The sequence below is a fragment of the Microtus pennsylvanicus genome, chromosome 1 (genome assembly GCF_037038515.1).
Source record: "Microtus pennsylvanicus isolate mMicPen1 chromosome 1, mMicPen1.hap1, whole genome shotgun sequence".
Lineage (NCBI taxonomy): Eukaryota > Metazoa > Chordata > Mammalia > Rodentia > Cricetidae > Microtus > Microtus pennsylvanicus.
The window spans coordinates 202,919,594-202,942,426 of record NC_134579.1 but is presented as its reverse complement, the minus strand read 5'-3'; the positions used below and the strand labels follow the sequence as shown (position 1 = coordinate 202,942,426).

General features: G+C 45.9%; 1 protein-coding gene across 6 annotated transcripts in view; it reads right to left on the bottom strand.

The window, feature by feature from the left end:
- The window catches only part of Sash1 (SAM and SH3 domain containing 1), a 171,123-nt gene that overhangs the window by 14,156 nt on the left and 134,134 nt on the right, over nucleotides 1–22,833 (bottom strand). For 3 of the 6 annotated variants that reach the window (XM_075949185.1, XM_075949195.1, XM_075949222.1), the window contains 8 exons: nucleotides 18,183–18,315; nucleotides 13,774–14,606; nucleotides 9,282–9,356; nucleotides 7,692–7,835; nucleotides 5,621–5,756; nucleotides 4,709–4,878; nucleotides 3,416–3,625; nucleotides 2,559–2,709 (listed from right to left, as the gene is read on the bottom strand). In XM_075949185.1, the coding sequence (XP_075805300.1) occupies nucleotides 2,559–2,709; nucleotides 3,416–3,625; nucleotides 4,709–4,878; nucleotides 5,621–5,756; nucleotides 7,692–7,835; nucleotides 9,282–9,356; nucleotides 13,774–14,606; nucleotides 18,183–18,315 (1,852 nt within the window). The remainder of the gene's footprint in view (nucleotides 1–2,558; nucleotides 2,710–3,415; nucleotides 3,626–4,708; nucleotides 4,879–5,620; nucleotides 5,757–7,691; nucleotides 7,836–9,281; nucleotides 9,357–13,773; nucleotides 14,607–18,182; nucleotides 18,316–22,833) is intronic. The other 3 variants (XM_075949204.1, XM_075949213.1, XM_075949228.1) reach the window with 1 other exon arrangement.

The following is a 22,833-nucleotide window of genomic DNA, read 5'->3' as shown; positions in this document are numbered from 1 at the left end:
ATGTAAAAGAGCTGATAATCTCCAAATGGAAGACCGACTGCAGGCCCCCTTCCCTTGTCTCCTGGGAGGACACCAGCTGGGTCTGACTTCCAAACCATGCTAGAGATGTATTAGTTTCAGTGGAAGCGAGCTAGAACACTTCAAGATATTCCCACATTTCTCTGGGAACCTTACTAGCGCTCTATGTCTCGACTGCCTACAAACCCAACTTGGCAGAACAGTACTGGGTTTCTCCAAGTGACTGAGGGACCGGGAGGGAGTTTTTCTTCATTACAATGACTTTAACTGCATGGGATGGGAAGTCTTACATAATTGGGCCACATCTGGATATGACCTCTCAACACTAATTAGAACCGCCGAGCACTGAAGCCTTTGCTTCAGGATCAATAAAAGAAGATACAATTTTAGGTATCAGAGAAACTACAAACAATGGAAACACATAGATCCAAAATGGGATTTATGAAGAAACAAGGAGTCCGTGTGAGCCTCCAAGTTAGCATCACGGCGGATAACAATATCCTATAAAACGATTCTGGTACAAATCTTACTTAGGCTATGAGCCTGGGACAATGGGTCTGAGCCAATGTGTTATGTCAAACTCGGCTCAGATCCCTGCCGATGTGCAGGATTTAGCTTTGCTCTTCTGACATCTAAATGAAACAGGAAATGTAACGGATGATGTATATAAGCCAGCTGTCCTCCATGGTTGGGGAAGAGTAAATGGCAGATAATACGGAGCAGATGTGGTCCAGGGGAACAGATGGTTCAACTCTAATTCATATTGATAGAGCAGGTCAGCCACACCAGTCACTAGGCAGGCTGTTTACACACAACCTGGCCGGAGACCCAGAATATCTCTTAAGGGTCAGATGCTACAGAGACCGGGTCACAAAACGCCACAGCAGGTCATACCCACCCGCCCCCCACCACCCGAAGCCTGGACCTGAAGGATGCCTGTTTACCCCATGTATTAATTTCTTCTCCTGAGGCTGTGATAAAGGCTCCATCAAAGCAGCTGAAGAGTTTATTAAGAGTATGGGGGAAAGTCCGTCCTGGTGGGCAAACTGTGGCTGTGGGCGCTTGAGCAGTTGGCCACATGGTAGTCACAGTCAGCAGACGGAGATGAACGTGAGTACACGGTCACACTCTCCTCTATTTAGTCCAGGACCTCAGCCCACACAAGGGCAACACCCACAGCCAAGGTGTGTCCTTCCACCTCAGTGGCCCTCATCCACCCACTCCTTCACAGGTATGCTCCAAGGCTAATTTATTCTAGAGAAGTTCCTCACAGATGTGTCCAAAGGCTGGGCTCCTACGTGATCTCGATGTCAAGCTGACATCAGCTAAGGTTCAAGAATTCTATTGACAGTGATAGCATTCCTTTCTGTTTCTGGTTAATTTAAAGGGTAAATTTACTGACACAGTTGCTTCCTTTTCTCCTGGGTCTTATGCATCCAGAAAATACAAATGTTCCTCAGTTTACAACCGTATGCTCGGATAGTATAAGCTAGCATGCACACAATAGCCCGAATCCAGAGAATGTCCCAGTCAACAAGCTGGGACAGAATGGAGAGTAAGCAGCTGTCAATCATAATCTCAGACTGACCAGGGACTCCAGCTCAGCACTGAAAGTTTGCAGACAGCCTATTCCTTGCCTAGAAAAAGAACGGGACTCAAAATTCGGAGTATAGTTTCTAGCAACTGTTAATTGCTTTCCTGGCATCAGAAAAGCAAGAAAATTTTAACCTGGACCATTTATAATCATTTATAATACATAACTCTTCCCCACCATCAACCATGGTTTGGGCCTGTCTTTCAGTGATAGAAATCCATTAGCTACTGGTACCCGGGAAGCACAGAAAGAAAATGCACTTGAATTCAAGAACTGGAAAGGATATTTCCTCCATGATGAATCAGTTTAAGAGGTTCTTTTTTTTTTTTTTTGCCAGACTGAAGAATAAAGAACATGATAAGCCCGGCTTAGCAGACAGAGAACAGCAATGGACGCAATAAAAACCGTGAATGCCCTGAACTCTGTTCACAGGGCATGAAAATAAGCTCTTGTATTTACTTTGGGAATTCCTGCCCCACAGACTCACTTCAGAGGATATTTCCTTCTTTAATGGAAACTAATAAGCCTATTCAATAGGAAAAAAACTCATGCTTCAGAAAATGGTTAACTCTTAGATGGGCAAAGAGACGCCTAGGTCAGTCATCAGCCATTTTGTCGTTGTTTTGGCTTGTTTTTGTTTACCCAGGGATTTTGATTGACCTGCTGAAGACGGCACATGCCATCAAGAACAAGGTAGAGCCTACTGGTTCCTCAGAGAGCCCCTGGGGCAGCATGCCTTTTACCCCACACTGACAGGCATGTCTGGTCCGTGAACTGTCTTGTCATAATAGGAAACTAACCTTGGCTTTGGAAAGAACGAGACCAACTGAGTGACTCCAGGGACCCTAAGCACATGATTCGAGGCCCATTGGTGACAATAATAATCATGATGATATTCATCTAGCAGTGTGTGTGTGTGTGTGTGTGTATCCGTGTCTAAACTTACTGTCATATTCCTGTAACAGCTCCACCGCCGTCAAGAGCACTGCTCTGTGTTCTGGGTCCCTGATATTTAATTCATCTAAGTCTTCTTCCTCCAGGAGCTTGAAGGTGTCCAGGTCTTCATAGCCATTGAACAAGAAAGTGGGCATGTGTTCCTATGAAGTAGAACAAGGAGATCAAAGGGAGTCCACGGCCTAGCCATATGATGCATGTCCAAAAACTAGCCTGAGACCCCCTCAGACTTCTTCCCATAATAGCTTTTATGCTAACCAAGGGACGAGTATCATTTGTAATATATGCGGTGGCTCAGTCTTCCAGCCTAGTAGGCAGATAGGGGTGTAGTGCTCACTCACTGATGGCTTGAGACGATACCTGCTGCACACTGTGGTGGTGGATCCCACTTACTGACACTGTCACTGTGCCCCAGACAGGAACTAATTCCTTTATCACACATGGCCCATGGTAGAAAAACTCCTTTTACATTGGGAGGGCTTATTAAAATTCAACTTAGCAAAACCTCTGAATTTCTCTGGAGCAAAATGTTTTATAAGTTGAAAACCAAAATCTACCATTGTAGGAATAATCTTCTAGAAGGTACTGGGAGGTACAGCAAGGGAGAGGTAAGAAGGCGGGTGTCTCGCGGTCCCGTGGAGGTGGCTGTGATCAGAATACTGATACCGAGCTTATGCTGTGCTATCTCCTTCCTAGAGGTCAAGGGCAACATCAGGCTACGGGTAACTATTCCTGTCAAGTACTGGTGGTATTAATGAGTCACACTCGCAACATGACATAGGTCACCTGCCCAGTTTAGGAAGAGGAAAGGACAAGGACACGGTATGACACGTGTAATCAGTGACTGACTTTGAGGTTGATCCGATCCAGGAGATCCTCCACAGACTTCGGCTGGGGTGGTCTTCCCTTCCTCTTCCTCCTGGCAGGCCGCTTGGGCTTCTCCTCTTCCTCGTTCAGCACATCCACGTAGATGAACTTGAACGTGCCGACTTTGTTGTTCAAGAGTCCCATCCAGGTGCCCATGGGTGGCTTGCTGATTATATCAATGATGTCTCCTTTCTGCAGCCCAGGGAACAGAGATTTTCCGTTAGCCACATTTCTAAGCAGGAGCAATGACATAATTCAGAGAGCGGGGGAAATGCTACAAAATTAGGATTCGAATATTAGACTAGTCGGCTTCCTGCTTAAATTTTGTGTGTGTTTATATATAGGGGTCATGCAGATGTGTTGGTGTGGTGTATGCCTATGTGCATGTGGGGACCAGAGGTAAATGTCCAGTCGTTTTCTATATGGCATTCTATCTTATTTTTGAGACAGGGATTCTCACTGAATCTAGATTCCATCAATTGGCTGGCTGACCAATAAGCTCCGGGAATTAGTCTCCCTGTCTCGACACCCACAGAACTGGTTTATGGGTTGCACCACCGTACCCAGCTTTTACACAGGTACCGGGGATTTGAACTTGGGTCCTCGTGCTTTGGGCAACAAGCATGTTACTGACTGAGCCATCACTCCAGCCCCATGCGTCACCGTCCTGAATGACCGAGACAGGATATGATTGGGAGCTTGGCAGAGGGCAGATAGAACACTCTGTGTTTGATGCCATGCTGATCCCAGGTTACAACCTTCCCTGCCTCCTGGTCTTCAGGGTCAGGAGGGCCTTGGGTGTCACAAATGTTCTCAGGTTGCCTACCTTGACTCTTGGAATAGCATCCTGGTCCTGGGGAAAGAGCTTGCCACCAGGCACAAGAGGGTGTCCCCTAACTTGTGGCCACACCCTACTCTAGGTTCCCTGTAAGCATCTTTGTTATACAAATACAAGGCAGCTATTCCCTTCAGATAAAGGAAACATAGAAGAAGGGCCATGGAAGTTCTAGAAGGGATCTGGGGTCAAAGGACAGCTCCAGGGAGAAAGTGGTGGTAACAGAGGGTTAATGTACATCTTCCGCATCCTTGACCACTGGTCTGGTTCTATTTTATTCTCGTTATAAAGGAGACCAGTAGGGTCAAGGTGGCCATGACTAAAACCATGGGCTAGTCTGGATGATAAGTCTGTATGCATCCAATAGCAGGGAAGACAGAACCCCTTCCCAAGAGATAAGAGAGCTTGGGTTAGTTGTCCAAGACCAGGGAAAAGCCTACCTTGAGCTTGAGAGAGTCTGTGTCATAAGGACTGGGGGTGAAGTCAGTGTGCACTCGGGCACGGCCACAGAAGGGACCCCGGTAGGGAGGCTCTTCGTCATCACCATCTTCCGACTTGACGCTTTCCCTGTTGCTGGTGGAGGAATCGGTGGTACTCACGGTCTGACCACCTGCACAGGGAGAACAGGATGTACAGGGATAAGCACAGCCTTCCTACATAAGGAAGAGGAAAGGGAGCGCTAGCACTGTGTATTAGAAGAGGCCCGGGAAGGGAAGCTATGAGCCATAGCAGTACGACAGGATCACCACTGGACCATGCATGACTCTGACTGACACCCTAACTTGTTCCTTAGGTGACACGGGGCTCCCAGCACCTTATCCTCATGATAGGAATCCTTGGGCGAAGCTGCAATGCCAGGCCCTGGCCTTTGCCCATAGCACTTAGAGCCCCCAGTGTAAAGTTCACCATTTCTCCCATGTATTACAGGGAGGAAACAAGCCTAGCAGTAGAGTAACTTGCCTGAGGGAGAGAACATAAACTTCTGGATTTACACGCTACCTCCTCCTGCTCACTATTCAGCCAACACCAGCCATCGCTGGTCCTGGGAAAGTTTACTTATATCTGCTATCAATATTTAGAATTCCTTCCCTTGCTCAGATCCCTGTATTTTGTGCTCATCTCCATGCATGTTGACCATTGGCTTATTCTCTGGAAGATCAGAGATGCATTTTCTATCTTCGCCAATCAAAAAGCAAACATCCCCCTACGCCAGAGCCGGACAAACACACAATAGGACCCCTAGGATGGGTACTTGGACTAGTGCAGCTTCAACTTGCCTTAGCTTGAGGCCCAAATGAACGTCTGTCTGTAACTCCGAAAGGAAATCATGAAACATTGCAAACGATACTTACTCATTGAGCTCTGGCCGCTCAGAGAACTCCGAAGGCTTTCTACAGAGCCTCCAGCTTTGAGCTTGGGCTTGTCCGCGTGTTCAGAATCAGGCTTTACTGAGGCAGGAGAGCCGGGCATTCCCTCAAGTCCCGAGTTCTGAAACAGTTTCAACAGAATTGAGTTTCCCGAGTAGACAGTAGAATTTCATAATTCTAGGCAATTTGGTCTTCACCTTTATCAGTGAAATGGATGTCGACGCCTACACTTAGTCCTATCTACAATATTCTCCCTAAAGCCTACATCCTTGCTTATATTTACATTTGTAGACAGCAATACTGCTTACTGAGTACTCCAAAGTTGTTTTTCAAGTTCAAACAGATTTTCTTAAAATTTCTGGGGGAAACCCCATCTACCATATATGAAAACAGCTTAGGGGCTCAGGATACTCAGGAACAAGCTAGGCCTCAAATGTAGATCAAGTTCAATCTACTCTAAATATAGCATTTAGAAGGACAATCTGAGGGCAGTTAGTTAACTTTAAGGGGAAAAATTTAGCTAAGCTGTTTCTTAGACACAACTGGCCAGATTGTTTCTATTTCTGCAATATTGCTGGAGGTAGGGACAGGGCGAAGATGCTGTGTTTAGCCGCCAGGGGGCAGCAGCTGAGCAGAAGTGCCTATGGTCCCAGCCGGTTTTACTGGCAGGCTGGAGCAGCATTCTTTATGTCTTTCAAGCAGGTATTTTAATGGGCTGCAAAACGAGTAACCGTAAAGGGGTAAGAAGAGAAGGTTTTGAAATCCAAGGTCAAAACTATCTCAAAGTTCAGACCTCTAGGTGTTCTTCCTTCCACACTTGCAATTAAGGCAAAAATCGGATGAAACTTTTTTTCTATGGAACCAGGGGTGCAAAGTCAGTTTTGTGATATCCCGATGACACACAGTGCCAGCGAGACGGCCTTCTGCTCTCGCCCCAAATAAAAACCTGCCTGACTATTGCAATCTAGTAGCCAGAAAGTATTTCTGTAAGATTTCCCCTTCGTAACTACTACATACTTCTAGAACAATATAGCCTACATCTGAAAAGTCAGTTGGCCAAGAAGACTTAAAAGAAAAAATTTACTTATTTTTATTTTTTGGTACACAGTGTTTGCATTATGTATATGTCTGTATGCATCCCACATGTGTGCCTGGTGCCCACAGAGACCAGAGCAGGGCACTGGATTCCTTGGAACTGGAGTTATAGAGTGTTGTGAGCCACCATGTGGGTGCTGAGAACCGTACCCAAGTCCTTCATCAGAGCAGCAATGGCTCTTAACCACAGTGCCAGCTCTCTAGCTCCAAAGGGTACTTCTAAAGGAGATACTCTCTTTCTTTACAACAAGGGTATTTGAAAAAAAGAATCCCCTGGCCCACTGAGCTTAAATGTATTCACTAGGTTCATTCTACTGTGCTGACAGCCCAGCAGAATCTTTTTCTGTGTGGCCTTGTCTTCATTCTCTGAAATGGGAAGCCTGCTGTGAAGGTTTCATCGTAATTGTCAACTCGATAAGGTTTAGAATCACCATGGAAACGAAGCTCCGGGCACATCGGTGATGGGTTTTCTAGATTAGAGTCGTTCAGGTGGAAGTTCACCTGAACACAGTGGTTATCCGTCCAGAGACCGCAAAGAAAGGAGAGCAGGGACTGAGCGGCAGCCTTCACGTCTCTGTCTACTTCCTGATGAAGGACAATGTGACCAGTGACTCAAGGCACTACCTGCCTGCCATGAAACACTGTGTCTTGACGCTGCGAGCTGAAATAAAGCCTCTCTTCTGTCCTTCAGCTGCTTTGGTCTTATATTTTGATGCAGCAACCAGAAAAGCCACTAATACACAGGGCCTGTGTTTTCTAGTCTCCGAACTAAGAATGGTATCCGGAAAGCCCTAACTGCTAAACAACTGTTTCTGTAGCAAACGCCTTCTTTTTCTGCACAAATACAGCCTGATCTAGCAGCTGGTTAATGCCAAGAAACACACACATATTATAGCACCATTTAATAGCCCAAGCGGACAATGCTTAGCAAGACCTGGGTCACAGCAAGATGGCCACACACCTGCTCGGAGACGGGGCTGCTGTATTTCTTAGACATCCTCTTCCTCATTGTATCTTTCACCGACTTCACCTTTTTCCCAAGAGAGATGCGGGAGGCAGTAGGCGATTTGATTACCTCTTTGTACACAAAATCTCCCTCTTTACCCTGCAAAACACAGTGTAAACACCATTAGTCCTAGGAGAGAAAGGCTAGAAACCGGTTCCACTACTCAAACCATTAACATCCTAGACCTCAGAGAAAATATTAGCATTCCCCGGGATCTTCACATTTTTCTCCTGTTAACTCAAGGCTCTTATTTATCTTTGAGATGAGGAATTAAAACCTACTGAGAGGTATTTTGTTTGTCTGATTATCCTGGGGCTTCAGGCACTTTTTATTTTATTTAATCTTAGTACATGCTTTTCCAGTTGCGTTTTTTTTTTCCTTCCTATCATTTAAAAGCCCTTGAGGGAACTGCATTTCATTGGTGCAGAAAGATTTAGAGGGACCAATATTCAGGTAACCCCAGCAGCGGGGGAGAAGGGATTGACTCACCCAAGGGCAGAAGGTGGGCATCAGGCTGTGTGACTATGTACGACAGTCAGTGTAACCAACCCAACTCCTAAGGGCAAACTCTCCTTCCTTGAACAAGCCAGACTGTGGCCATCTCTCATTCTCTTTTGCATTAAAAGACAAACCTTCCCAAGAAGGGATGGGTGGAGGAGACGTTTGTGTTTGTAGAGATTGACAACATGAAATTATTGGCTTATGAACCAATAAAATTTGATACCCAAATAAAACAGCTTAAATCTTGCAGGAAAGGGTGTAACGCCTCCTATCTCACAGCTGTGTATCTTAGCGACATAAGATCATAATATCTATAAAGCATGACATCTTTATTTATAGTTTCAAGGGAAAATTCTTAAGTGGTAAGCAAAACCATGTAAAACTTACCTACTCCTTTGGGGCTGGAAGTTTAGGGAACTTTAACATAGTGGCCTGGGCCCTGACCATGACCCGCAAGCACATCTGAGGAGACAATAACCTTGGCAATCAGGGCCCTGGGTTTGCTTTGCTTGCTTCAGGACACCTCACATGAGAAAGCTCTAAACTTAGGATGGGCCTATAATAAGACTGCTCAATGAGACCCACATCACAGGGCTCCATGGGGTCAGACCCCTATGACTAAGGCCAAAGGAGCCAAACTCATCTCTGTGTGTTACTCAAAGAATGCTGGAGCGAAGGCTCTAAGGAGCAATGACGCTCTGAGCGGATGAAGGCACAGATGGCCCCCATCCATTCCGTGTGTAACGGGAGAACACCTTCAAGATGGAGGAAACAGAGTTTCTTTGCTTTTGTCTGTTTTTTTGTTGGTTTTTTGTTTGTTCGAGACAGGGTTTCTCTGTAGCTTTGGAGCCTGTACTGGAACTAGCTCTTGTAGACCAGGCTGGCCTCACAGAGATCTGCCTCTGCCTCCAGAGTTTCTTTGCCAATATAGTTTTGAACCGCTGAACAAAGTGGGAATTGACTTTCTGAGACACCAAAACGGGAACTGTTGGCATCTAGGTCACTGCAGTCCACACTGACAACTTTTCTCTGCGGTCCACTCACCATAGGGTCAGAGTTATTACTGCCAACATGCAGAGAACGATTCGTCAGGTCAAATCCACCAAAACTGCAAGTTCTCTGTGGAACAAGAGAGGGGAGGTGATAATGCAGGGATGCTCAGGTCACACCCACAGACAACCCAACACATGGCCCCTGTGCAAAGCATCTCCGAGCCACAAATACATGTACAGGATGGGAATAGGACACGCGCCACGATGAAGGAAAAACGTATGCTTCATGTCACATGAGACCTTCCTGATGGGGTGTTCGCATGGGTCACCGGGACCCTTACCATGCAAAAACAATGACTCTTAAGAATGAAATAAACACAGCCTTCAGAATCTCAGCACAGGAAGGCTCCCTCACTGCTCCATGGCCTTGGGAGTCCTAAGCTCTGCCAGGGACAGCCGGCCTTTCGGAAGGACTTTTGTCATTTAGTTTTGAACCTTTATGGAGGGAAAAGAAGGTACGTTCATAGTCAGCCAATCATGCCAACAGGGTTATCTACTTTCTGTGGGACATCCTTCCCCATCCTGGCCAAAAATGATGATAATTTCCCCATCTGACTCTCAGCTTATCTAGTTACTACCCTTTTTATCACAATGGATGACAGCACATTTACCAGTGGAGGGGTGACTGAGTGTCTGTCACTAACCACACACTCCACTTTCAGTAGGAAAGATACTGCTGCAGTTATGATGAGAGGCTTATTGTACTTTTAGTTGGTTTCAAATTTTGTGAAACGACTTCTATTTCCAGGATTTTCTGTCTCTGGAACTTATATCCAATTTCTCTAGCAAAATAAATAAATAGGTAAATAAATCAATCGAGGCCCTTGCCTGTTTCCTCTTGCCAAAGCATATTAATTTTTGTTGGAGGTGATGTTTTAAAAGCAGTTGATGAGAAAACTTACACAGCAGATTTGGGCTCTAATGCTGTGTGTTACCTGCTGCTCGGAGACCCTAAGGGTGGCCACAAAATGGAAGGAATGAGCACAAAAGCAGAAACAAACTATGAACACTGCTTCTTTTAATCAGACACATTTTAGATATATTAATGTACCGCACTGAGATAGAAGACACGGTCGAGGAGGAAAATGAGTAGGCGTTTAACACTGCACATAGATCTAACTTGTGCTTCTTGCTTGCTGCTTGACACACAGAGCAAGTCCTAAAACTCTTGAGTTTAGGATTCCGAATCGATACTATCTGGATCATAGACCTGAAGGACTTAGCACCCTGGGCTCATGAAGCAGACGCTCTGGGCCTTGTTTATCCTCTGATGTTTCATTTTGGTTCTGCTAAGAGGCTAGGAGCTCCTCTTGATTATTCCACTGCAGGCTAGCCTTAGTCAAGATTTAAAACATGCAAATGAGGGGCGGGAACCTCCATTCCGGGTTTTATAATCTGGAAGTTCAACAGTTAAACCAAAGCTTCCAGGAACAGGCCACACAGGGAGGTGGCAGCTGTGGCACCCAAGAGGAGCAGAAGAGGGCATTTGGGGCTATCCACCTCTCAGCAACACTTGCTCTTGCTTTCACTAATCACTACTTGCTCACTTTCTAGTGAGGTTAGCTCAGTTTTATACTATCAGGAGGTAACCCTGCTTTCTTCATAGTCAACCAGCCTTATATCTCGTCCATAAAACAACTCCTCTATACAAAAGGAATCGCCAGCTCACCTAATTGGGAAACAATTGCCACCTCTCAAGGCAAATTTTTTAACATTAACTTTCCCCTCGTAGCTTATGGTGCCAAATGCTTTCTCTCAGTTCTGCAGAGGCAGGGACTTTATTCTAGTTCCTTTCCTGTGACTCAGGGCTTCGCAGACACGGGATGGCGCCCAGATGCCCGATCACTTTATGACTTTCGCACGTCCCTGCTTTAAATGACAACATCTCCCTCAACCCTGGACCCAGCACGCTTTCTCTGATGCATAGGAAATAACTCACAAGGCATTTATGTGGAAAGGATGACTGTAATAAATTAGAAGCTTATTTGGGTTTTCATGTGCCTGCTGTGGGCATTTATGCCTAAAATAAAGGGCATAACGAATGGGCTGGTTTTCAGACTCCCCAGCTAAACATCTCTCCAAGCGATGTGTTAAGACAGCAGAATCAGATTCTTCATCAGCGGAGGGCTAACAAGCACTGAGCGCTGCATGGAGGAAGTTCCCACTTCTGGTAAGGTCACCAGTTCTCAAAGCAGCGCTCTTGCAGGAGGGAAAGTGGATTATGAAAACAACGAAAGAAAAAAAAAAACAATCTTTGAACTCTGGTGATCTGCATAAATGGAGCATAAGCAAAATATTCTGAGTTCATTCATCTCTTGTACAGATAATAATAAAAACCTCTTTTGGATGATGCTTGGGATGAGGCGAGTGAGCCAATGGGATGGGCATGCAGCTGAGAACATGTTTGGAGGGGGATTGGATTTAAAAAGGGACAAGATTCCGAAATGTCATGCATGTCTGTTTTCCCAAACAAACAAAAAAAATTGAATGAATAAAAATTAAAAGCAAGACACATGACTGTTTCCAATGAATTCAAAGCGTTATCATTTCCCTGAGGTTTTGTCAAGCAAGTATGGCATCTCTGAAGGACAAAAAGAGCAAGGTTGACAATTAAAGCAAACTGTGCACTTTGAGGGTAAAGTGAAGGAAGTGAATACAACCAAGAGAACGGAAAGGAGCACTTCAGGTGAGAGAAGCAAGGGTCAGAGGGTGTAAGACCAGCGATAGAGCTTAGCATGCAGAAGGCTGTGGGTTCGTGTCCCAGCACCAGAATACCAAAATCAACCAACCAAACAAACAAACAAACCAAAAAACCCACCCATCTCTTTCTACTGTTGAAACATTGACTTTATCCTATGTTTTCTGAATAATGAGAATGTTAATTTTTTTCTAATTATATGATTGTACTTATAAGAGCAGCTATGCACAGATTTCTAATTTAGCCCTGAATATATTGCTTAGAAGATATTAAAAATGCCGAGTACTGTCTGTCTTAAGCTCTTAGCATATTAAAAGTATCCCAGTTCACAGTGCCATCGTTAGTGAGTAGCGCTGATGTCTGGAGGCAAGCAGGCAGATGAACTGGGCTCAACTCTGACGCCAAGACCAGTGCTTTACAAAAGATATGGAGGGCAGAGTACACCAGAAACTGAAGGAATGAGTAGCCAAGAAAATTCTGATATTAAAACAAAACAAAACAGAGAAGAACCAAAACACTGTTGCCAAGATACAGAAAGACAGAAGGAAAGTTTTCCCAACAGACTGATAGCATAAAAAGTGTTGTAAGACGCACAAGAGTGGGAAAAGACAGAAAAGAAAATCTAGGACGGAAGTCAACACACATGGGAATTTTTTTCAAAACTCCAAAGCGAGGAAAGACCCACAGATTCTCTGAGAAGCAGAGGAGGGCGTTTGAAGGATGGCAGTGGCCAATCCGTCTTCGTTTTCACAAAAGCAGAACTCGATTGCATGCATTTAAATCACAGTTATACAGTGCTGGACAAGAGCATCCTATTCATGATTGCGAAGGAACCCTGGGAAAAGTGACCGTGGAGCCTATTCTCCTCCAGAGGTTCTTTCAGACCTTTCAAAGGGGCTCTGGGCCAGCAGCCCCGGGAGGATTAAGCAAGGTGCCAGAGCACAGCGGTGCCAGCTCCGCCTCGCTCTGTCCCCTTTTACACGGGCCATTGTGCAAACTCCAAGTTAGGTGGGAATCCCAGGGGGAGAATATCTATACTCTCAAGTTCAAACTAAGTCACCCTCTGAAAGGAGAAGTTGAGCTAGGCTTCGCCGGCCCTTCAGGATAAAAACTGAAAAACGAAAACCTTTTATTTTAAGTCATCTTATAAGAAAGCACTTTACTTTCCGATGCATAAGAATCTGCGTGGCCGCTGAGGACATTACTACATGCTAATCACTCCATTTTAAAAAAGGCAAAAATACTGAATTAGTTTCAGTAAAACAAAGGGGCTTTAATTGATTTTTTTTTTCTCTTTTAGACGCAAGAACTTTCTGGCTGGCCCTCCTAATCAAAGAAATGTACTTGACAATGGGGATGGCAGACTTTCCATCAGTTCTTTCTTATTGTTTTCAGTAACTGAAAAAGAAACAGCTCTTTCAGGGCTTAGTGTCCTCCTTCTGCTTCGAATGAGCTTCGAGGTCCTATGACAAGATGGCTGGCCATGAAGACAGCCACTCCTAGAAGTTAGCCAGAGCCCACTCCTGAACCCTCGAAGATTAGCTTCAAGGTTTAGTTTCAGTTAAAAAGAAAAAAAAAATCAAAGAGCTTCCGCTGGCCAGAGGGCAGATGGAAATTAGAGGAAAGGCATTAGCACTAAAGAAAGAAGGTCTAGAGATCGGAGGTGACGGTGGAATGGACCCCGAAGAGATGAAGGAAGGCGCTTTTGCAAGAAGAGAGGCCATAATGCTTGACTGCACATCATGGAAATGACAAGGCCTTCCTCAAGACCATCCTGGCGACTCACGGACTTCTGGTGGATTCTCAAGAGAACCCTTTTAGTACAGCGGTCCACCGTGGCAGCCCACTTCCTCTTTGCCTCCTCATCCTCTTCCAGCAAGCACCGCCTCAGGTCCTGCTTCTCAGCCTTGCTCAGCGTCCTGTCTGAAGCAGGACGCACGAGCTGGGTCAGGTTCAGGTGGCTGTAGAGACTCCGCTCCACCACGTAGGTGATATTGAACTCGCTGACCGAGGTGCGCCCTCGGCCCCTCCTGCCAGGGAAGCCGCAGCCGCCGCCCCCCTTGGGCTTCTGCCGGGGCAGCAGGTCACACGTGGTGCCATTGACTCCTTTTCTGGAGGGACGCTGACAGAGAAAAGTTCTGGAACAGGAGTAATTAGTATCCGTTTTCTTCAAGCGGATTTGCTTACGGACACTCTGCACCTCCTCCAAGGACACCAGAAAGTGGTGCCTACGCCGATGGTTGTCATAGAAGAAAACACCGTCCGTACTTACCCCATGACTCAAGGACCCAAGACCTTTCTTCATTTCCCCCTCTGTGAGGGAGCGGGACACTTTCTGGGCCTTCTCTTCTTCTGGATAGGAGAAGAATGTCCCCATCTTCTTAGGGGGCTTAATCAGGCTCCGACTGTCTCCCTTGCTGAATGTTTTGACCAACTTCCGGCCAGCTCCCCAAGTATCCAGGCTGCTAGACGATGGAGATGGGGTGAGAGACTCTGAATCATCTTCCGGAGGTTTCTCAGAGGAGCCATCATAGAAACATGGCTTTTTGTGCACTCCAGAGTAGAGTGCGGACCTCTCGTCCAGGACGGGCGGATTCTCAAACACATGTTCCTCTCCACCTGGAAGGGCATGAACATAGGGTCTCCTGTGAATGGGTGTCCCATGGACCTTTGTCCATCCCTGGAAAACACAAGTTAGCTCACACAGCTAACGGTCATGTTCCCCCTGCCTACACTAAGATCTTCCTCACAAACATCGCCCACAGGTCAAGGCACATGCAACAAGGTCATCAGACTGCACTGTGTGGTTGTAAGGAAGCTTAACATTCAACATTTGTGGGGTGCTGGGTCTGGTGGCACAGGCCAGTAATTCCAGTTTCAGGGAAGACGGAGGATGGCAAGTTCAAGATCAACCCCACCAACTTAACGAGACTCAAAAATAAAAGCTTGATGGTATTACTACTCCTGACTATAAGTTGAGCATTTGGGAGGCGGAGGCAGGAAGATCAGGAGTTCAGGGTCATCCCTGGCTAAATACAGAGTTCAAGGCCAGCCTAAGTTAATGAGACCCTGACTCCCAAAACCAAACCAAAACAAAAGAGGGATGGGGCTATAGCTCAAATGCAGAGAGGTCTTGTTCAGCTTTAGCATGTGTGAGGCTTCACATTCAAACCCCAGTACTATTAAACTAGGTAGGGAAAATTTGTGGTATCTTTTATTCTCCTTCAGAACAAGTTTTTAGGCCAACATCTTCCTTGACCTACTAAAAACGCCATTTACAAAACCAAGGCCCGTCATTACTGTGATATATGTTAGCATTTCGAGGTCATTGGCATCCGACTTGTAAGCGCATTCTCCAGAAGCTGGGCTCAGTCCTCCCCATCCCAAAAGGCTCTCCTTTAGGTCGGAGCTAGTGGCTTTTATAGTTAGAGTGTGGTGAATGCCATGTGGCGGACCATGATTTTTTTTATTGGTACATATGCTGTTTAAGTGATTAAATCTCCAAGAGAGTTTGGGTGGGGAAAACACCAGAAAGGGTTATACATGCAAATGTGATTGACAAATGCTCTCCAGTGGACTAGCCAAACACAAAAAGCCAGAGGAACTGAGCGATTCCAGCCAGAGAGTCCCATCCACCCAGCCCTGGAGGAAACAGCAAGGGCATTTAAGGGCTTTGACACGCAAGCAGCTCACTAAGTGTTCTACTCAGGCCCAGGCTTCCAGGCCTTGAAGCTCTCTCTAGGGCCAGGTAGCGAGCCAAGCCCTCTGGAGCAGCCCAGTGGAAAGGCCTGGATGTGCTGGCAGGAGAGCCAAGTTCTTTTCTGCATGTGTTATATGAACAGATGTGATGGAGGAAGTAGGTCAAACTGTGGGTGTAGCGATCCCAACTGGCTGCATCCCTCAATTAGAAGGAAACATTGGAGCCTTGCAGCTTTTCACCAGCTGAACAGCCGAGAGGGGAAAAAATCCGAAGTTCCCTGGAACAGAAGGGGAAACGCTATACAATCCAGCTGGGACAAAGGTGCCAATGAGTGGTTAAGTGTCAGGGAGAGAGAGGGAGGGTGGTAAAAATGACACCCTTTTCCAGAAGAGTCTAAGAATGGCTACCTTTCCTAATTTGATGGATATTCATTACAGAAGAATTCGGCTATGAAATCCCACTTAAGAGTGACTTCACGTCCATGTGGGGAAGTAAGCCGTAGAGACAAGTGAAGGAGAAATCAAAACGATGCTCAGTCCCGGAGTCACTGAAGAGCTGTTTGGGGATCAACAGGGAGGGCGTGATGCCTGGTCCAGGCTCAGACAGGATTCAGCCAGACCACAGGCAGTCCTCAAATATGAGGGCTGCTTCCTGCTCCCTCCTTCAGATACCCTGATAACTTTAGAGACCAATAGTAGTTACGTCTTCCCAAGTAAATATTGTTACTTCTAAAGATTGTGCCCTGCTTCCTGGGCTAAGACTGGAAGCCTGCCTGGGCAGAGGTAGCCCCACTGTGAATGAACACAGCCATGTTATGCCCTCCAGGTGGCACAGATCCCTGAAACTTCTAAGTAACACAGTCCTGAAGGGCTCCGTGGGGTCCTGGTGGGCTTTACCCAGTGCTCTAAGGACCTGCCACTCATCAGCGGTTCACATATCTTCTGGAGTATTTTCAGAACAGCCATCAGCAGTTTACGCATCTCTGTCACAGCTGGGTCTGGCACTATCTGGGACACACATGTCTGTGACATGTGCAGCCTTAGCCTGGGAAGGCAGCGTCTGCTAAGGCGCTTTGAGCCGACTATGGAAATGCCTCCGAAGAGGCTGTGTCAGCCTTTGTGAGAAGGCCCGTGCAGAGCGAGGTTTCCTGTCTGTGTCTGAGAGGCAGGCCCCAAAACCCAGCCCTGACCTGGGTTCCCTGAATACAGTCTTCTCCTGTCCTCTGCGGATCCAAAGGAGCTGCTTTGCTATTGCAGAAGTGGAGGCCCAGGTGAGCTCTGCCCCTGTGCGATGTGCAACCCGCTTCACGGTGGCCTTATCTTAACGCAGCTGAGATCAGAAGACCCCACATAATGCAAGGACGCAGATTTGCGCAAGTTCTGGTCTTTAGCTATTGGTCTGTTACTGTAAGTGCTAACACAAAGAGACACTTGAGGCTTCCTCGTTTGCTAAAAGCCACCAAAGCAGAAGCTGATGGTTCCGTACTGGCTTAGACGTGCTTCTGCACTGTGGAGAGGGCTAACGCATCTACGTCTATGGACAAGACACAGAAGTGGGCAGACAACAGGTACAAACATGGTCTGTGTTGAATACTCTCCAAAGATGCTATGTCAGGATGTACCTGGAAAGTCATTTTATTAATAAGAAAACCTTACAGGTGGGTGCCACCATGTAGCCCATAGTGCTTCCCTCTCGGGCTCAAAATTGCTGGGATTATAGACCCTTTGCTGTATGCAGCTGTATTCGGGAATATTAAGCTTTTATTTGATCTTTTTTGGGGGGTATATTTTTGATTGTTTATGCATCCTACTAAAAGCGAAAAATGAACAAGGCCCTAATTTGAACAATCGTAACTGTAACTCAAAGGTTACTAGTCATTCTGCTGATCCCCAGTCGATGTCTCTGTTGACATTAATGTTTCATCTTCCCAGTCAGCTCTTAAAGATCCCCTTCGAATTGAAGGTCCTCAAAGTCCCTTTGAAAAAAGATTTGAGATTCTTTCCTGGAAGAACAAAGCAGCCCCAAGGCTTTGAAGGGATATTAAGAACCTCGATTGTCAGGTGGCTTTGCAAGAGGGATGCAGTGTGTATCCGATTTGCATGAGACCCATTGCATTACAAATGCCAGTCCCCTATGGAAGAAAGGCGTATGCTGAGAACATACAGGGTTATATATGGCAACAGAAGCTCATAATTAAAGCTGGGCCACACCTTCAGGTTTTATCGTCAGACCCTAGCCATTTCCCATCTCTGTCACTCTGGAATTACTAAGTGCCCGAAATACTTGACACCAGGATCCTTCATTCCACAAGGCTGAGCATGGCCCTACTGGCCCGGAGACAGCTGTCAGCCTCAGCCAGAGCTCGGTTCGTTTCCTACTTGAATTCATATTCTGTTTCTACTGAACATCCAACCCCAAGTGGTTTCTTCTGAAAGAACTAGGGTGGGGTTTCCTGCCCCCGCCCCCGGTTTTTGTTTTCTGTTTGGTTTTCTTACCTTCAGTGCTGGGCTTTTTCATTTCTTCCACCCTGATCAGTTTCTTCCTGACTCTTCGGGTAGAGTTTACCAGCTTGTGTAACCTCTTAAACTTCACCGACTCCTCCGACTCATCATCCGATTGTTCTCTTGACTGGCCAAGAAACAGAGGAACGGTTAATCAGTTAATTGCTCCGGAGCTGTGGCCTCCCGGCTGGCATAACTGGCTCAGCTGGCCCCTCAGTCAAGGCCAGGGATCTGCAACTCCACCACCAAACTTGGAACATCAACAAATCTGCCCAACAGGTTTACAAAACCCCGCATACCCTCAAATGGCCTAATTCCGCAGACTCAATCCTAGGGATAAAGTACATATTCATGGCATTGACCACCATGGGGGTATCTGTCCATCCCGCTCCCTGTGTCTTTCAAGCCAAGTCCAGCAGGACTTTCTCCTCGAGCTGGCCCTGTAATTCCAGTTACACTGCTGTGGTTTGGGCCAGGCTCTCCTCTGTCTGGCCCATTGGGACTTGCTGCTGAACGTGGTCATCAACCACTTCTCCAAACCAAAATTTTGTTGACTTTTTCCAGCACCCCACCCCCACCCCAAATCAAAACCAGGAGGCAGAAAAGGGGAAGCAATGAAGGGAAAAAAAGAAAGAAAAGGGGGGGGGAGAAACTTTCTTTCCTTTTTGTTAGAACTGCCTGCCACATCACAGTCATCCCTGACACCTCCCCCAGCTCCTTCTGAGGACTCATGAGGCAAGGCTGAGGACAGCCCCACATTCCTCCAAAGAGACAAGGGAAAAAGCTGACCTTTACGGCCATACAGTACAGTCCATATTCCCCAGCAGCCCATTCCATTCTGCAGCGACTCAAGTGTGCTCCGGCCCAGCTGTTTTCCCTCAAGTATCAAACATTACAGAGAGGAAAAAAAATTCTCTCTCCATAGCAGTGGTCCAGGCTAAAAACAATCCTTTCCTTGTGAACGGAACGAGGGCTTCATTTCCAAGTCCATTCCAACATTCAGTATGCAGCTTCCTCCACTGTATCTGCTGGAAATGTGAAGTTTCCCACCGGAGCGCCGTAAGGCACGCTGCACTACCCGGCTGGGCGCTAGGGCCTCTTGGAAGCACCCCAGCCTCGCCATGCTCGATGCAACCAATGAGTGGGTCCAGCTAGTCCTGCCCGAATTGACAATAGCATCCCTGCATGTCCTCGGTGCAATTCTCAGGGAGACAGACGACGCTACACACCCTACCCCACCCCCAACAATACAAAACAAACCACATCTCCAATTTAAGACCAATGAGGGGACTTTCTCCAAGGAAAGCTCTCCCGAATCGCAACTTCATAGGCCATAAAATAGGTCAATCAGTGTTGGTGGAGAAGGGCACAAAAGAAGAGGGTGGAGACCATATGGATTGCTTAGAAACGGTGCATGCTGGGAGTGCACGGATATTTCTCTCAGTACAACAGTACCCTCTCCTGGATAAACTTGATCCATATTCTGCCACCTCCTTGCCTTGGAGACCACAGCATTGGCGCCTCTGTACTTTACTCCAGTCGACTCCCTGTTGATTGATTAGTACAGACTTCAGCAAATCATCAGACTGCAGTACTCCTCAGTGTTCTTGTCTGTGAAGCGTGCTTGAATCTATGTCCACCTTCTGTAAAATTTATCCAGGAAAATAATGCCTGCAGGGTCACAATTAAAGTCGCCTACTGTCGGGTTGGAGAGCCGGCTCAGCGGTTGAGAGCATCCCTGGCTCCTCTCCCAGAGGACAGGGGTTCAATTCCCAGCACCCACATGGAGTTCACAACTGTCTATAACTCCACTTCCAGGGGATCTGATCCCCCCCCCCACAGAAATACATGCAAGCAAAACATCAATGCGTATAAAATAAAAGTAAACAAATCTTTTTTTTTCCAAAAAAAAAAGTTGCCCACTATCTACTTGGCAAATAGAAGGAAAATGGAACCCTTCTCTCTCATCTCAGTAAGGAAAGGGGGCAATTACGTTAAACAATTAGGGTTAATGCACTTAGTTGAAAAGTGTAGGTTTTTAAAAAAAAAGAGTTAAAATAGTAAGTTTAGCTCCAAATACAAAATAATACCATCTGGTTTAAATTTCATTCCTACTTTGTTGAATTGTTGACGTGTCATGAAGTGAAATGGTCAGAGTGGCCAACCAGAGGCATGAGAACTTGGTTACCCTCATTCTGGGTCACGAGCACCTCAGTAACCCACAGTGCACTGGATTTGTGCAAATTTTCAAAATATTGCATCCTCCCATTCAGTTCAAGTGCCAGCAATCCAAGCAGAAAAGTTAACCTTATATTACACAAGGCCTCTGGATAGTCAAACAGCAGCAACAAACAGACGAAACCAGGCTAGGTGTCCAGCCTTGACATTATAAACTCCAGAGTCAGGTCAAGGTTGAAATAAGCACCAACTGTTTGTATGAAAGAGATGGGAAGCTAGACTGGGCGATGTAAATGTGCCCCATAGCCAGCTAGTTTGTTGGCAGTGGCTGCTGGAGGTTTGTCTTGGGGAGGGCTACTCTAAGAGTGCATGGAACTGAATGGCATATAGAATCAATAACACAAAATTCTTCTACAGAGATGCAAACCGTGCATAGAAAAGGTACATCTGCGTGAACTTTCCAGGGAAAAATAAAAATAGTCACATCAGGACACGAGACCGAGAGCCAGCATTTCCTCCCAGACCTTCCTTCCCTGGTTCCCTGTGGAGAAGAAGAACAGTCCAGGTACTTCCTCAATCCCTCTCACATGTTGCACCTACTCTCTGAGGAAAATGCGCTCTAGAGAACATTAAACTGGCGGCATTTCTATTTTTCTAAGTCAGTGGAGGTTCTGGAGGTGTCGGCCATTGACAAATCGCAAGCCACGGCAACCACGGACTTCTCTGCCTGCCATGCTTTGGACCCTAGGCAGGTTGACACGGAGAGCCACTGAAGAAATGTATTCTTGTGCATCTTATCTTTTTAATTAAAATATTCCTCTGTAGTCAGCCTGGGGAGTCTTTAAGACAATTTTTGTTGATGAGAAGGGTCAACTTTTGGATTCCTCTTGAGTCCCAGAGAAGAAATTTATGACATATTAGTCTCTCCAGCTGTTTTAATATAAAGACACAATTGACTGCATTTCTTCTAAACTGAGTAATAAATTCTTCCCCGTATATTTCTTTTTCAAATAACCATGTGTTTCTTTCTAAATGTTGAAAGCCACATATCATATTTTTAATATATATGTATATTATATATATATATATATAGGCAATGTGCCTTTTATTTTGAAAATTGACTATTATAAAGAGGATTTAAGAACTTTTTAAAATTAAGAACCACTAAAATTGTGTACATAGAATTTTTTTTTACATAGAATTTTAAAACTTAAGTATTTTTTAGACAGTCTTGATAGGCAGAAAATAAATACTGTAAGTATTTGGGGCAAAAAAAACCCCCCAAAACTCAAAACCTTCCTACCTAAAGGAGGTTTGTAGAAGAGAAAGAATTTCTACTTTGCATATAAATGATTTGTATATAAACAAAAACCTAAAAGCACATGTTCACACATACTCATTTTCCCATTGCTGTACCCCTGCACCTCTGAGTTAGTTTATTAAAGTTCACGAAAGTAACCTTCAGCTTGATCACCTGACAGACAAGAGGGTGACGTCCATCAGCTTTATCCACCCCATCCAAAACCATGCGGAGAGGGACAAACCACGACTCCACCAAAAGATGCGCAAAGAGCCTTTGCAGTATTGTAAACAGAAACATTCCATTCCTAAGCTTTCCGCTGTAGATTTTTTCCACCAGAAAGCCCATATGGCTCAACTTTTAATTACTTTGGCTAATGCTATATGTAGTAATTCTGTGGTGAATGCTTAAGTGTTTCATTTCTGGTTTCCATAGCAACATTACATCAGATTGCAGACAGCTGGCTCCACAGTTTTAAACCATAACAAATTGACCAAGCCAAGGCACAAAAGTATAGCTGCTTTAAAGAGATAGCACACCCTTCGCCAGCCAGGCACTGAGTGAGGAGTCTATGGGGCCATTTGGCATGGACAAGAGGGTGGAGCCTCCTTTCTATCCAGCTTCTCTTGGAACAAGTGCATCTTTTGACACATCTGTGATGCTCTAATGGGAAAAGCCAGGGAGCCAGCGTGGAGAACTTTTGATAACACAACTGCACGCAAGATGATTGGGAAAGGGGAGCAAAATTAATCACATCTGTAACTAAGAAGACCCGCGTGCTGGCGCCCTCTACAAACATTCCCTCACCCCTCATCCTAAGCCTGTCATTTGCCGCCTGAAGCGGATGCTTCACCGCACCTTATAGCGAACAGTTACATCTGTGATGTACAGAATGCATGGTTTCCAAAAAATTTAGTGGCACGGTAGCAACGGATGTGCTGGAATAAACGTCAATCCATGCTTGCAATGAGCAACCAGACCCTTAGGCAGAAGCATATGCGACCATCACAAGCACAGGGTTACGACTTGCCTCCCGGCTCCAAATCTGAGACACGCTGTCACAGTTAACAGCCCTCCAAATCCGAGACACACTGTCACAATCAACAACCAGAAAAACCAGGCTAAGTCTCTGTATCTCCCCCAGAGCTACACGACATCATTCAATAT